Raw genomic sequence first — 17,274 nt, 5'->3', positions numbered from 1 at the left:
GGAAAGGTTAGGAGTCTCAGACCTACTAGAAAGAGCTGTGAGTAGGTCACCCGTCCTCATTTTGAAGGCCAGAGAAGGCTGCAGGCAGAGCCTTTTCATTCGCACTTCCCTGCCATTCTCTTTTTCTTCCTTTTCTACTTGAGCAGTTTTCAAAGGCCCCCAAATTGAGAGTAGAAAAGGTGGGAGAGAAACAATTCCTTCCTCGTCTCCAGATCTAGTAGTGAATTTAAAGGGGAAATGTGCAGGAGGGGGCGGAAACACCTTCAGGTTGCAACCTGTCGGTTTTTAACCTCAACTGCAAGTTGCCTCCTCCCATCACCTCCTTTTTACAATGGTGCATTTGCAGCTTTAGTTTTTTTGTCATAAAGAAAGAAACAAAATCATAAAGATGGGTTTTGAAGCATAAAAGGGAATTATTTACATAAAGGAGACATTTTACATCTGCTGGGTGATACGGTATTCCTTTAAAGTGAACGTGATGAAAGGCTCCTGAGCACGTTTGCCACATCTGAAGTCAGAGCATTTTATCGCACACTGAATATATTAGATTTAATCTCATGGAGACTTTGAATCTTGTGTCGGGTCATGGGCCCCTTATTTGCAAGGCCAGCTCTGATGCTTTGTTTATGAGCCCGAATGTGAACGTAGAGCTGAAGGGAGGTTTGATCTTAAATCAGAGATCAGAGCATTTGGTGTGATAGGTAGCAAGTAGTGCAGAAACATTCTTGATGGCTGCAAATTTGTTTTAGGGGCCCCCACCCCTGAAATCAGAACAAATTAAAACTTGACATTATTGGGGCTTGCCTACACTACGGACTTAAAAGGGGTAGCTGCCAATTCCCAGGAGAAACAAGGGTGTGTGTGTTTAGGTCACAATGTGCGTGCCAGGCATGCCCTGCTCCAGGCATACAAGTCACCATGGTAGGTATACACTGGTACATTTGTAGAGCCCCTCACACCTGCTAAACACCTGGACAGTGGGGTGTGGCAGGCTGGCCCACAGAGCTTCGCAACCCCCTGCAGGATTTACAATTTGGGGCACTGTAAATATTAAGCGGGATATTATCGTATTTTGGCAGCCAACTAAAAGGTTTGCAAGAAACCAACCAGAGAATAGAGAAAATACTCACCCAAGAAAAGACAACTGGATAGGGTGAGCTGAGCAACCAGTGAAAACTTCATCAAGAATAAGCAGTTAACAAGCACAGAATAACTTTTTCATAGGTGTTGATGAAGCCGATGTTTATGTACACGTGGTGAACAATGACTACTCATGTGCAGGATCTGATTTAACATTCCAATATGGGGAACAAATTCGGAGATGGGGGATGTTGATCAATTTGTAATGCAGCTAAGCATTTCAAGCAGGACATACTCGTATACTGAACAAAGTAATTATAAACGTGCACGTTACAAAGGAAGTTAGGCTGGCAAGCACATGAGCCAGGGCTTTTTGGGTGGTGGCCCCACAATCTTGGAATACTGTCTCATGTTATATTAGGGAGACCTCATCCAAGGATATTTTTTTACAAGCCTTAAAAACCATGTTACCTTGGCTTACATAAACTAATAGTTGCTGTGGCTCTGATTGTGTGGTCTGGTCTTGGTGGCTATATTGCTAGTTTTAATAATATGGGTTTGTTTTGTTAAGATGCTTAAATGTTGTTTATTGTTTTCTTGTACTATAATGTGAACCACCTTGGGAAGAATTTTTATTCTAGAATTTTATTCAAGATTGTGCAGGAATTTATTAGATCAAAAAAATTCAGGACCGCCACCAGAAATAAAGGGGAGACACCCCACCAAAAAAAACCCATAAACAGTCGAATGAGGACTGTGTATGCTTAGTGTGTGAATAATGCTAATGGATTGTTGCAAGGAATGGAAAAATGGGAGGGACATTGAGGGCCTTAAGCAGACATTCTCCACACTGCAACATTTTGTTGCAGGTCTCAGTAATCTTTTCCACAATTCTGCTGATTTCTGTTTGTCAGGGCCCTGAATGATGTAGGCTTGAGATACTGGTTGCAAGGCTCACACAACTGAATGCTCTTGCATATATTTTTTAATAGTTTTTATTAAAAGATTTTCAAAAAACAATCCCTAGAGCTAGATTTGAAGGAGAATGTTCTAGTTCAGCCATAATACCTAGTTTGTAATGCCCAGTGACTTTTTGTTTTCATCTGTTTTCCTTTGATCTAGGACACTGTTGGCATCTTCCTCCTTCAGACATAATGAACGATGCAGTGTTGGGGACCTGTCAGCTCCACTGGACTCTTTTGTTTTCTATTCATCATTATGTCTTAGCTGTCCTCTTTAATTTAGCCAGAGTTCAGTGTGGGGCACAGGATGGAAATCACTCGTTGCAGAAGACAATAACTTGGCTCTGCATGGAGATTTCACACATCCATTTATTATCATGTGTATATTTATACACAGTAGATGCAGCTGTTAGGATTAGAAAGAACATTTAAGGTAATGATTCCTATAGCACATTCAGCGATTAATCGCTTATCTATGGTATAGACCGTTTCGCTCCATAAGACGCACCTAGTTTTTAGAGGAGAAAAACAAGGAAAGAAATATTCTGAACGAAACAGTGGGTGCGTGATTTTTTTGGTGCAGGCTGTAGCCATGGACATGCTATGTGATCTGATGGTGAATTTGGGGTGACCCAATGCAAAAATCCCTGAGGATCCATGGTCTTTTCCCTCCCCTCTTCCAGGCAGTCTCCTTTATCGCTAGCGTCCCTTATCTCCCTCCCGATCGCTGACTGATCAGCTGCTTCCTTTCAACACCCCCTTCCCTCTTGTTTGCCTTAGTGTCTTTTCCTTAGCTGGAGCAGTTTTTTGCCCCTCCTTTTCTTCTAATTTCGCTCCTCGTTACTTTAGTCTTTGTGTCTTCTCTCCTTGCAAGTTTGCTGTCTTTACCTCCCTGCTCCCAGGCAGCCTCCTTTATTGCTAGCGTCCCTTATCTCGCTCCCGATCGCATGCTGATCAGCGGTTTTGTTTCAACACCCACTTCCCTCATTCAAAAAAAGAAAAAAAAAAAAAGCATGATCGGCTTTTCTCCCCATGGCAATTCAGCTCCAGGGACCACACATTCGCTCCATAAGACACACAGACATTTCCCCTTACTTTTTAGGAAGAAAACAGTGTGTCTTATGGAGCAAAAAATACGCTATTTTAAGGCCAGCATAGGCAGTGCCCTTCTGATGTTGCTGTACAACTGCTCCCAGAATTCCAGACTGTTGGCTGTGCTGGCTGGGACTTGTGGGAGTTGGAGTGTAACAAATCTGCAGGGCCACAAGTTGCTTACCTGTTGCACATGTGAATACTCCAACCTTTGAGCTGCTTAGTCAGAGAAAGTACCCTTCACCCCACGTTAGGAAAGCTGGGTTGGACAAGCAGATGAACAGATCCCATTTACACAAAAACAGAGATTAAAATGCAAATTGATTTCCACATTTTTAATCCTTCTTCCAAATATGTACACGATCCATTTGATCTGGGAAGTCAAAACCAGTTGACTGAAGCCCTCATTTGTCCACAGTCACCCTTGCATTAGTTGAGGTGAATTGCAGTGCATTTGCTTCTGTAGCTCATAGAAACTATTCCCTCTCTTAATCTTGTTCACATGAAGATTTCTGTAATCTCAGATGGATTTTATCTGTTGGAAATGCAGTTACGAGCTGAAATGCATAATGATACTATTCTTTTCTTTTGTTTGCTGTTAATGGAGATAGTCCCCCCCCCCCCTTCTTCTTGAGAACTGTATTTTTGTATTGTGGTTGCTGTTCCAAAAAACTGGTAGCTTTGTTTTTTTCAAGTATACCCACCCAAGAGGGCAGATTCCAGATGCTGAAATATTTATGATTTCAAAATTGTTGCACCTGGCTTTTCCTTTCCTTTTTTGTGTAAAGCATTAAAACTAATTAATGTCATTCTTTATTTCCATTTCTGGCTTTCTGTTTTCAGCAAAATTGTGCCATTTGCATGAGAAAAATGTCACAGTAAGAGAAAGCTGGGAGGGGGGGTATATGTGGGAAATAAACATCATTTCTGCTTTCCCCGATATTCAGGACCCTAAAGATGGCTGCTCAGAAGTAAGCCCCATTTAGTTCAATGCGGTTTACTCATAGGAAGGGATGGGGAAGAAATCTGATTAAAATTTAAATGTGAATCCCCCTAATTTTCTCTTTCTGAAACAGAATGCAAATTGGAATGCAGCCAGTCTTCAGCATTTGCACTTCTCCACATTTCACAATACAATTCTCCAGCCAAGTGACATGCACAAATATGCATATACTAGGATCAAGTGTTCACAAAAGCATGTGTTGGTGAAAAATAACATAGAAAAATGCAGCAGTTTGTGAAGAAATAATATTTTCAAAAATATGTATAAGGCAAAACTGCTTACAAATATATGCATATTAGGAGAAATTCACACTAAACTGCCAGTTTAGTAAAAATAAAAATGCAAACTGAATCAGAACTGGGGAGAACTAAAATTAAGATTGGAAAAACGAGAAACTGAGAGAAACCCAGATTGACAGATTTGCCCATCTAGGGCTTGCTGATCAGAAGGTCGGCGGTTCAAATCCCCGCGACGGGGTGAGTTCCCGTTGCTCTGTCCCAGCTCCTGCCAACCTAGCAGTTTGAAAGCGGGAAGGTAAACGGCGCTTCCATGCGCTGCTGTGGTTCGCCAGAAGCGGCTTAGTCATGCTGGCCACATGACCCGGAAGCTGTACGCCGGCTCCCTCGGCCAATAAAGCGAGATGAGTGTCACAACCCCAGAGTCGGTCACGACTGGATCTAATGGTCAGAGGTCCCTTTAATCCCAGTTATAGGTTTGCAGCCTTAGAAAAGCCATACTTATGTTGCTTGCAAGCCTTTTCTTCCCTTCCAATCTGCTTTGTTTTCTTTCTTCATACCGTTCTGTATTGCTTTCAAAAGTAACTTCACTTTTAATATTTTACCCAAAAGGATCCATGTCTGCTCAACTGAATGACTTCACTTATATTTATAAGCTATAAAGCCAGAGTAGGATTTGACCCAAAGGATCTTACTCAATTTATTTCATGGAGTTTTAAGTAAGGTTCATGACCATTAAGTGGTCTGTTTTTTTCAGCTGTTGGCAGAAGAAAGACTGCCATTTCCAACCCAAATGTCTCATGGTTTTTATTTGTGCACAAGCCTGGTCTTCCCTCTCAGAAATCAATAAATTATCCAACTCCTATTTAAATACAGCAAAAACTAGCACAACAACTTATACATTATTACATAGTGCAATCGACAGTAGTTGCTTAAATGCAAGAGGCAATCATGCATTGGGAATAGTAAATACACGCAAATAAATGGCAGTGGGCTCTTAGATATAAATACTGTATTCCTAATAGTGATTAATATAGAATGGTATGCTGGGTTGTTCACATGTATTGAAAAATTAGTCTATCTTTTGGAGGCAAAAACTAAGCAACACTACAGGTTAGTGCATGTTAGTACAAAACAACAAACCCATGTTGCAAACTTAGCACAACAATCAATACAGTGGTACCTCTGGATACGAACGAGTTCCGTTCGGGAGCTCCATTTGCATCCAGAAGCAAACACAACCTGTGACTGTGTGTGTGCGCATGCGCGGGTTGCGATTCACCACTTCCGCGCATGCGCTTGACGTCATTTTGACTGTCTGTGCTTGCGCGAGCGACGAAACCCGGAAGTAATGCGTTCCATTACTTCCGGGTCACCACAGAGCACAACCTGAAAGTGCTCAACCTGAAGCACATTTAACCCGAGGTATGACTGTACAAGCAACACGAAGACCAGTTTACTAGATAGCACTGCAGTTCTTATTGCATAATATACATGATTTAGTACAACAAAAACAAAAGGTGTACACTTCAAATCCAAACTCTTCCAAACTCTTGTAAATTCTCTAATATATTTGAAAGCGAATGAACACATGTCTGTCAATCTTTGAAAGTCCGTAGAAGTATAATACAGTAAGTCTATGGTTGAAACAAAGTAATAGATTCTATTCTGTGGGCTAAGTGGTAAAACTTTTTTTAGGCATTCATGGTGCCAAAGTAGTAAGTGCAGAACAACGTAGGACAGTGATCCCGGATGTATATTATGCAATAAGAATAGTGCATGTTAATAGCTGGCTGTATTTTCATGGTCACCACAAGGCATCTGTGGCAGGAATAAACGGGGGGAAATAAGCCTGCTGTAACTATACATACCCTGTCTCTCCTCAGAGTGAAGCTACTTAGATAGTAAATTCATGTCTAAGGCTTTAGAATGTTTATTCACGGTATATTAGTACAATCCTCCTTTTTGCACATTTAAAGCAAGGATGGGGAACCTCAACTTTCTGGCCCCCAGGACTGTCCTCAAGCCACACCCCTTCTTCCCTGGCCACACCCCTCCACTGTAGGCTTGCCATACGTCTGGAAAATTCCAGACATGTATGGAAATCGGATGCCTAAAATAGTGTCCAGGGTTGTCCGTCCCCCCCCCCCCCCGGGGTTTTCTCCAGGTTTTTTTTTTTTTGTGGGGCGCATGGCGAGAGCTCCAGCCACCCATGGCGCTGCTGCTGTTGGCCTTGGCTGCTGCCTCCCTTGCTTGGCTGTGCACAGCCACCCCATCTGGAAACCGCTTCTCCAAGGCGCAGTTGTCCCAACACCGTGTCCTGAGCGTGGTGGGCTCTTGCCACAGCCGCAGTGCCAGCGCCTGGCACGCCTTTCCGAGGGCCCTAGACTCGCTGTTTACATCTTCGAGCCTGCCCTCCTGGCTACAAGGTGTGAGCATTCCTGCGCAACAACTCCCACCTGCGGGTAAAAGGGAGGCAACATGGGCTTGTGTGGAAGCGTGTGTGTGTTATTCCGGAAATCGGAAGCGAAAGGAACGCTTTCACTCTCCATGAACTCTGTGATCAAGGGAGGTTGGGTGGCCTCTAGCCCTAGCGGAATAGGCTCCCCCTACCCCCCACTCTTGGCTGGAGGTGACGCTATGGTTGCAGGAGGCTAGGCAGGCTCCTTGCAGGCAGCGGTGGGAAGGGAGAGCAGGTTTGATGGGGAGCTGCAGAAAGCAGGGCAGCAGTAGCCAGGGGTGCACTAGTTATGGTAGCTACCTGCGTTATTACACATAAGGGTTAACTTTTCCCTTTAAAAAAATCAACAATTTTGGGAATGTCTGGATTTTTACTTTTTGAAATATGGCAAGCCTGCTCCACTGGGTCTTCTTTGTATCCTTGTTGAGTGTTTTACCTGGGTAAAACTTGGACCTTGCTCATGCTTCTAAACTGCTTCGATGAAGGGCAGAGAGGCATGTGTGTGTGTGAACCATCTAGTCTGCTGTACAAAGGTAAATTTTATATTCATTGGTCTGCCCCACAGGCCACCCCCCGGAAGGTACCCTAGAAGGAAATGGTGGCCCTCAGGCTGAAAAATGCCTCCCACCCCTGCTTTTAAAGCCAGCTTGATGTGGACAGACCACATCAGTGGTGGAATAAATCTCTTAGATGACATTATTTATTTATTTATTTATTTATTTATTTATTTATTTATTTATTTATTTATTTATTTATTTATTTATTTATTGTTTATACCCTACCCATCCAGCTGGGCTTCCCCAGCCACTCTGGATGGCTCCCAACAGATTAAAAACAGAATAAAACATCAAACATTAAAAACTTCCTTAAACAGGGCTGCTTATGAAGAAATATATATGGAGGGGAGGGTGAGCCCTGCCCCTTCTTTCTGTACATGAATAGGAATTCCTGCACAGGGACTATGCATATGCACCCAAGTACACATAGGATCTGAGTGAGGATGGATCTGATGGATTGATCAGTCTGTGTCAGCTTCACATGTTCATAAGCCTGTTACGTCCTGGTTTTGCATTCATTTGCATTTTTTAAAAAAGATCTGAATGAAAATTCAAATTGAAATACATATCGAAATACATCTATGAGGTGGTGGGAACGAGGCAGAGGTTTCCTCCTCTGCGAAAAGGACTCAAATGGACCTCTTCCGTCTGTGGACTTCCCTTTCTGCCAATGGAGGGGAAGGTCTACAATGTCTAACTGCTCCTCCGCAGACCTCCTCAGGAACTTTGGGTTGCTCTATTAATATTTAAAAGCCCTTCTTTGAAACTATTTACCTTCAGGATAACTCGCTTTATGCACAAGATCAATGGAACATAAGTAAATATTATTTTATTTAAGTGAAAATGATGTCTTCCCTTAAGGAAATATTGAACCATTTTCACATTCACAACCAGTTTTAAAATGAAATTGAGAGAAGGGAGATATCCAAATGCGAGTATTCTTTGTCACCATGTGTATAAATAGCTGTAAAGTGATAGCATAAGTGAATGTCTCGCCTCTTCCACAGGCAAATGGAGCTAATAAAAGTGGCAATCCTAGGAGACTTCCATCTACAAATCAAATTTGGTCCTCCTGCTTTCATAAACTCCTGGCATTTAATCAGTGGCGGAGTGCTGTTTATTGGTTTGGCTTGTAGTGCAGATACCTTCAAGATCATCTCTTAAATAAGCGCCGAAGGAATTATAGTGGAGTGCATTGGAATAGCTTGCAAATGCCTTGAGTTGGAAGACAGGGAGAGAAGTTCTTATGAGAAATAAAAGGTATCAAGTGCCTAAAGATTGTTAACTCTTTTTTTTGAAGCGTTGGCTCTTCAGCCTGAAGTGGCAGGCTCTGCAGTAAAGCTCTTTGATAGATGCTGGTGGAAGCTTTCTGGATCTGGTTGCAATGACAAAAGATAACGGCTAGGATTCAGAGACCTGCATAGGCTTACACAGATTCCAGTGAAATGTTTGACACACAAAAATACCATCACCCTGCTTTATTTAGCTGCCTCCCAACTGTTTTTTTCAAATTTCCCTTGGTTTCAGAAGCAGGTTTCCCCCCAATAAAAATAAGTCTAAAACCCCCGTGGCTTCATGAAACTAATGTAATGCTTCTTTGGATCCATGTGTTTTGGTGATAAGGATCCAAACACAACAGTCACCTATAAGCTTTGTTATATATTTCTTGGGTGCCTTCTGGAACTGCTCAGAGATCATTATGAATTGGTTGGGTGCATGCCAACTACCCAAATTACCGGGTGGGTGGGAGGAGTGGTGATACTAATTCTCTGTAAGAAACATCAGACAGATGGTTATGACAACCGTGCAGGGGTGGGGGATATGTGGTCTTGCAGATGTGGGCTGGCATTTTTATGCCAGCATTGCCAAAAAATGTGCATGCATGAGGAGCACCCATCTCACAATCAACACCCTTGATGAATGGCTCCCAATCTGTATAATAAAGAGACCCAGCAGCAGAAATACTCAGTTGTCTGCTTCGTTTTAATTCACATACCTTATTTTTAAAAAACTCACAGTTGGCAACTTGGTCAACCAAGTACGACACAGGACTCTGCAACCTATTTCGACAATTTCTGATTATGTTTTTTTAGCTGCTTGGAAGGCCAAAGAGGCCACATAGACCAGGATAGCTCCTTAACAAACAAACACAAAAGCAAACAACAAACAAACAAACAAACTTATTCATATCCTCTTATTCTTCATCATCTCCTAGACAGAATCATGAATAAACTGCAGGACAACCTGGAGCAGATGATACCATGAAGAGAAGTTTACAAGTCCTCTATTGCCAACTGCTTAGTAAGTAGACAGTCATCTGAATACTTTGATATTCTCTCTCTATTTTAGGTGTACTTACTTTGGATATGAGTAATACTACTCTTGCCACCCCCCTTCTCCCCCCTCTTAATGTTCATCAAAATTTATTGTATTTTTCCTTCCATTGTTCATCTCACACAACCCACCTTATCCCTTTCTTCCCCTTTCTTGGGCTCGGGGTTAAGCTGTTAAATTGTGTTCTTTTAAGGGCAAGCTAGTGGTGATAGCAAATGGATGCCCCCATGTTCTTAGTGTTGGATATCTGCCAATTTCTCTTATAGCAGTTGTCTGAACTACTAGGGACAACCTAGCCATGTTGCTAAATGCCTGGATGCTGCCAAATGCATGAATGCCTCTGATAACTGCTTAGAGGTTTTGATGATTAAGGGGTATATATAAAATAAATAAAACTGCGGCTGCAAATCGTAATTCCCAGCTCCTCCATAGTGTTTAGAACGTAACTGTGTGCTGATGTTTTCTCCCCCCCTCATTCTCAGTGATAAAAAGGGGAGGCAGTATAATGCCAGGCATAGGTGTCCGGTCCCAGCAAGGGTTGAGGTTGAGGTGGTGAGTGATCTTTGGCACAGGCACTTACAAACAAGGTGCCATCAGGAAAGGTGGAGTCACATCCAGTTCCTGGACAGAGGAGTGTCTAAGATTCTGACTAGAGCATTTCCATCTGTGCTGTATAGAACTGTTGATTCAGCAGAATGGTGGCGCAGCCATTGGTTCCTGCAGCATGGAAGTGATGGGGCATTATTAAGAGCATTGCCTTGAGTCTGAGGAAGATGGCAGTACATAATACATTCTCCAGTTTGGGTCTGAGAGCTGAAAACAGCAACTTCCCCAAAAGTTGTCTCCACCTCCCATGAGTTTTCCTCCGAGGAAGATGGGAATGGGGCCTGAAAACACAATAGGATGCAGGTAAATTCTACCAGATGTTATGATGGGGGAAAACAGAGCCAGATGTGTATTTCTTACTTTTTGTAGCAGCTGTACATCAGGTCACATTTCTAATTTAATTTTAATTTTTTTTTCAAAAAAATTTTTTTTGGGTTTTCACACTTATCACATAAAAAAGATACAAGAGAAAAGAAAAACATTACAATACACAAAAACAAAGAAAAACAGAATTATTACTTCCAAATCCTAATTTCATTACATTGATAACTGACTTCCTCGAATCCCCTCTAACTGAATTTCATTATATCACCTATTTAGTAGTTCTCCAAATTCGTATTTCTAATAATATTAACTTCTTTGACATTTCTAATTTTAAGGTGTCTCTTTGTTCCATGCAGGCCTTGTTTTTGACCCTGAACTCTCAGATATAATCTACTAGTTTTATTGTTGTCATAGTAGCTGTATTTTGATTGTTTGCAAATGAAGAGTTTGTTTATCTTTAGAGCTGCTAAATAAAGTAAAATTAAAGGGGATAAATATGTACTCAGTTCCTTTAGTTTAGTTTAGTAGGTTTTATCTGTTGATAAATGTTTTATATCCAAACCTCGATTCATGTCATCAAATTACTTTCCGCAAGCTACATGCCATGCTATCTAATTCCATTTAAAGTTATTAGGTGTTTTAACTGCTATGGTTATTAGGAATTCTTTTGTGTTCATTTTTTACATAGTGATGGAATGTTTCTAGTCAGCAGTAATCTATTTAGGGATTATGTATTTATGGAGCTATGGTATGGCAGAAAGTTATTTTCACATGTTCATAATTCACACAGTCTGAATAGATACATAGGATGTACTCATCTGTTTGCAAGTGAGGTTGAAAATCATTTCCGAAAAGAGGATTTCAAGTTAGTTTATGAGGGTCATTCCCAACCCATTTATGAAAGTAGCACAGATTAAGATGTTTTTCTATTTACTGTTATATTCATCACCACAAGATAATTTAATAGAGTTTGAGCTAATGAAAATATTACATCCCAAGCTAATGCTAATTCAGGCACTGGTGAATGCAGTACTTTCTATAATGCACCTAAAATTTACTTCATCTGCACATAAGTGATTAGTATATTATTATTACTGATGTAATTCACTTCATTTGAGCAGAGCAAGCTGCTTTATTGGTTCACCTTGCTCAGTATTACCTGACTAGCAGAGGCTTCTTCCTTGACTTCAAATAGGAGACATTCTTGGAGGTGCCAGGAATTGAAACTGGGACAGTCTACTTCCAAAGCAGATGCTCTGCCACTGAGCTTCAGCCTTTTCCCAACTGTACTTCGGATACATAGGCTACAAATCTTAGTCTTTGCATTCATAAGCCAGAATCTACTTCAGCATGCATGCAGCTAGCAGGTTAGGGCAGGGATAGCAATATAGTGCTGCAATTGTAGTGCCATTTCCCTGGGAGAAAGCCCCAATGAATTCAGTAGGTCTCACTCTGAGTAGACATGGTAGGGGTTGCACTGGTAGGAGATCAAAAAGCAGAGATAAACAATGGATCACCCAGCAGCTCCTCAGTTCTGGCAGTCCCTTTCAGTTTTCTTTGCTTTTTGGTGGGTGAGCCTGCAAAACTGTCAACCAGGTAGAAGCAGGTTGTTGTCATGTGATGATGCATATTGCACATGATGTGTATTATGCAGATGTAAGTCACAGACTGAAACATTCATTGATTTTTGCATGGCTTTTGAGAACAAGCTTCTAGGTTTCTAAAAAGTATTGGAAGCAGAATATAAAAGATGTGTCAGCCCTTTCTGTCAATGTCCCTGATTGCAAGATTTGCTTTGGGCTTTTATTGTATAAGATTTTCAAGAACAGAAAAGAGATAAAAAATACAGAGATCCTCTCAGGGATTTCAGTGACAAAAAAAACAGTACTGATGTGTTGTCATATAAACAGTGAAAGTGGCGCAACCTGTTATTAAAATACAACTTTTTCAAAAATGTGAATTTCAGCGCAGGTTGAGTGAATGAACAAGCTAATTTTTTTTTGTACTATCTGTACAATGGAGCAGAATTGTTTCATTCTATCACTAAAGCTAGTTGGGGAGCGGGGAGAAGAATCTGTGCAGTATATTTGTTTGGAGCCGTTGTAAAAGTGTTCTTTGTCCCTTACAGCAAAGAGATGATCTATATGTCTGTTTAATTTCCAATAAACTAGTTTGTTTATGCCTGCTAGGCAGACTTTCTACTTTAATGGGCTTGTTCCAATTGCTTTTCACACACTCCAGTTACCATTCATAAAGAGTAAGGACATATTAGACATGAATAGGGTTAGAAGGTTTTTATTCTGGAACTTTAATCCTCAAGGAAGCTGGCTTAATGTTGCTCTGTGAAACAGTCTCTCTCTCTCTCTCTCTCTCTCTCTCTCTCTCTCTCTGGTAGTAAAAATGTTTACTGGGTTTTCTAAAACTGGTTACTAGTTCACATAAAATAACAGCTATAAAGATATCACCCTAGCCCATGATCTTGGCCACATTTATAGGGAAGCCGAGGCCCATTGGATCAACATGTAATGTTAAACGATGCCAGAGTCCCAGTGAAAATGCTGCTATCAGAGTGGAGGAGAAATTTCAGTGAGAAATGTAGGCTTGATCTTTCTGCTGAGTGAGAGCAAGTTTCAGGATGGTGTCACAGCATTCTTCCATGAAAGATTCTCATAAATTTACCACCTACCTACCTCGCCTCCTACTGATCTGCAGGAATACACATGGGTTCATGAGAGCATTACAATGGGCCACAACGGGACATCTATACAGTCTTCCTATAACCCTATCCAATATGGCTGTGCACCAGATTCGCTCCAGGTCCATGCCCCTAGCTTAAAATTGGACCTATTCACAGGGATTTTGGCATTGGCCAAGTTGGGTAGAGACATCCATGGATTGCTGTTGGTCAGGATGCATGGCCCATAAGGACCCAAGGCTCTGGGGGGTGGGGCATCAGGCAGGAAGGAAAAGCGGCAATGTTTGGGAAAACCCCATGCAGAGGCTCAGACCAACTTGACTGTGTCTTCCTGGGAGAAGGTAGAAGCCCACAACCACCTGGTACTCCCTCCTTCCTGGCACTCCATCCCTGAACGGGTACCTCACACAGGATTGATGCCTGTGTGCACCAGCTGTGGAGCCATCACACTTTCAGGTTGCTCCTTTGCAAGTGGCTTCCCTGAAGAGTATCTGCTTGCAAAGGCACACCCTACAATTGACCCCTCTGCTCTCGATCAGGGGAAGGGAAGGAGACACATGTCCCTCTACCATTCCATGTACAGTAGCCAGCTGAACTGGCAACCAAATTTTAATTCAACGTTACTGAAAGGAGAGCATCTTTCACTACATAAAAGGCAATGTCACAACAGAGAGGAATGGTGGGGAGGGGCATTCAGGAAGAACAGCTAGGAGTTGCAGCTGTTGCCCCCCAGCACCGGCCACATGAGGCAGATGCCTCATTTTGCCTAATGCTAGGGTTTCCCTGCATCCAGTTGTCAGGAGCTCATCCTATACTCGAGTAGGACCCTGGCAGAGACACATGCCCGACTGGCATGTTCTCTCCTCCTGGTCGTTCGTTCAGGAGCTTCAAAAGCTTTCTTCTGCCCGAACATCACAGCGACTGGTGCCAACAGACATCGGCACACTTAGGGATCCGCAGAGTCTGCGCAGTTCGTGTGACAGACCTCAGCAACTCAGCATTTTGGCTAATCTACTTTATTTACATATAAACACACATGGAGCACTGCAACATGGCTCCCTCTCTCTCTAGCATCAGACAGCAAAGAGAAAGAACAAAGGACAATAGTCCCACTTCACGGAACACAGTAACGCAAACTTCCTGTCTCTGTCACTGTGTGGAGTCAAAGCATACACTGTGGAGTCAAAGCATACACTGTCATGTGATAGACAAAAAACCCATGACTGCAATCATGGAGCAGGAATTCTAACACCAGTGCCCTCCCAGCCATGCACATTTCTAGTTTGAAGCCTAACAGTAGATAGGGTGGCAGGGCTCTGTTGTAGCTATCAAATGGTAACTAAATTTTATGTTGTTGTTGTTGTTGTTGTTGTTGTTGTTGTTATCATTAAAAAGAATGTATCTACGAACTCTTATGTGGAGTTAGGCTGTTATTCTTAATCCTCAGTAAGCATGCACAGAATAGAAGCTGTACATTTCATTTTCAACATTTCTCTGGTAGATATACATTCCATGCATAAATAAGAAGAATGGGGAGAAGGAAACCAAGATTTCAAAATAGGTACATTGATTAACATCTTGAAACCACTACAGGGGCTTTTGTTGATAAGCGTCAATTAAAGTGAACATGTGTCTACAGCTTTCCTTCATTTGCCACCAGACACATATTATTGCTACATTTGCTACTTTCATTAAGCGGCTGGCTTTGTAAGGAGAGTTTTAAAAACAACACACCCCTAATATGGTGATTAAGCCCTGCAGCTTGAACCATAATAATTCAGTATAGATGTTTGTTGTGCTTTCTTTCTCCATGGGTGGCTGAAACTGAATGTATAATAGTGAATATTTTGGGGGGAGGGGACTTTAAGTGACTGTGAAATTAAGCTCCCATCCAGGTTCTTTGGAGTTAAGCAGGACTAAACAGCTGTGCAGTGTGAGGTGTTTGTGGGCAAAGCTTCGCATAGTGGGTTGGATCTACTCAGAAGTAAGCCCCACTAAGTTTCTGCTAGACTTGTTTTCAGAAAAAGTATATAGGATTGCAGCTAGGATAGCTGACTTAGCTCCTATTGAAATCAATGGGAAAAGCTAGTCATGACTTACATTCCATTAATTTAAATGAGAATTAAGTTCAACTAAGTTATGCACTTTCATTATTATTATTTATTGAACTTATATCCTGCCTTTCCTACTGAAGGACCCCAAGATGGCAAACGCACCTTCATCAAATCTAAAATCAAATTTAAAAATCTAAAAACAGTGGAAACATTCACAAAACAGTTATAGTTGAAAGCATCTAAAACAGTTACAGTTACAATATTCTTAAAACAGTGAAATCATTCTCTCATCTCTGAATCTATATGTTAGTTGCATTAAGGAGGCATCACACAGTTACTGAAGGGAGGAATGGCCTCACTTAGATGTCCACATTGATTGCATGCAGGCTTCTTCACTGAGGATGACAATAGTAATATGTGAATGACTGAAGGCAGTCCCACACAGCATGTCCAACACCAGCAATGGCACCAGTAATCATGTGATTCCCCCCTTCATATTAATAACCAATCCAGTTCAATGTCTCACTCCAATCCAGTGTTTCACTGGCTTTAAAAAACAAAACAACATAGAGCTAAGGAGGCCATGATTGCACACAGGGGAAGGGGCTGCTTAAACCTTTCTCCTCTTGAAGTTTAACAATTAAGCATTACCTCTGTGAAATTGCTTCCCCCCCCCACCGCCCTGTGGGTCTTTATTGTTATGAGTTTGGGGTGTTAAGCTATATGCCAGACCCTTCTAATCCTTGGAGCAAGTTGTAAAAGCTAATCAAGTCTTCTTATTCCTGGAAATAGTCAAACTAGGTTCCTGGTGATGTGATGGGGGATTAAGGGGCTCAGTGCAAGAGCCTCAACAGACAAAGCCAGCGTTTGGAGTACAGTTTAGCAGCCATGGGACCTAGATGTAAAGCAGTAATGTGGGAGAAAACAGAGAGACAGAACAATATTTTATATCTGTTTGAATCCAAGGCTGTGGCTATGGGAGAAACAATACCCTTTGGGGTATTAATGCTGTTAACCTCTCCATCATAGGCTCAGGTTGTATATACAGTGGTACCTTGGTTTACAAACTTAATCCGTTCTGGAAGCCCGTTCTTAAACCGAAACCGTTCTTAAACCGAGGCACGCTTTTCCTAATGTGGTCTCCCTCTGCCGGTGCCCTTCCACCATTCGGCTTCCGTTCTTAGACCAAGGTAAAGTTCACAAGCCAGGACACTACTTCCAGTTTTGTGGAGTTCCTAAACAGGGCTGTTCTTAAACTGTATGTGTAAATAAACCATATATCATAAAGACACCACAGTCTCCGCTGTGCCTCATTCTCAAAGGAACCCAAACCCTGGGTAAGCACCTAGACCCCCTGGAATCTTGCATCACTCAAAGATTGGGATGGTGCGCAACAATATATTTTCTTCTGTAGAGAAAAGCCACTAGGGAGGGAGCAATTATTATTAGCCGTTACATGGATAATGTATTTCCATAATATGAGCTGCTCACTGAATTTAGTTTTTCTTGTAGGCCAAGCTGAAAGCTCCTTAGTTTTTCTATATTTAGAATACACAATCAGAGCAGTAATAAATGTAGACCATTCGGCAACACATTTAGGCTGCTGTTTGATATATTTTTGGAGTTTTTGATATTCAAAAAGCAAAGGATGTCACTTTCTGTTTGAGAGGAAAATATAACGCTAGGCAAAAAACATCATGAGTGGTGACATCTTCACTATTTATTCTGTCTGCTTAACTTTAAATTTGAATCTGCCTCTGGGAGTGCTGCATTCCACATCCGAAGCTCCTTTGGATCTAGCTAGCTTAGAAGGAAACAATAAGGAATGAGTTATATGACTTGGTGACAGTCCGCTCATAGAAAACAGCAG

At 41.7% G+C, this 17,274-nt stretch overlaps 1 protein-coding gene across 3 annotated transcripts in view; it reads left to right on the top strand.

Moving 5' to 3' along the window:
• Positions 1-17,274, top strand: part of TMEM108 (transmembrane protein 108) — a 179,131-nt gene that overhangs the window by 75,053 nt on the left and 86,804 nt on the right. For 2 of the 3 annotated variants that reach the window (XM_083405066.1, XM_083405062.1), the window contains exon 3: positions 9,607-9,692. In XM_083405066.1, coding sequence (XP_083261192.1) covers positions 9,653-9,692 — 40 coding nt within the window. In that variant the 5' untranslated portion in view covers positions 9,607-9,652. The remainder of the gene's footprint in view (positions 1-9,606; positions 9,693-17,274) is intronic. The other variant, XM_083405063.1, reaches the window with a different exon arrangement.

This window comes from Podarcis tiliguerta (assembly GCF_965153285.1).
Source record: "Podarcis tiliguerta genome assembly, chromosome: 12".
In the NCBI taxonomy this organism is placed as follows: Eukaryota; Metazoa; Chordata; class Lepidosauria; order Squamata; family Lacertidae; genus Podarcis; species Podarcis tiliguerta.
Note: the sequence above shows the minus strand (reverse complement) of the source record. Positions and strands in the feature narration are given on the sequence as shown.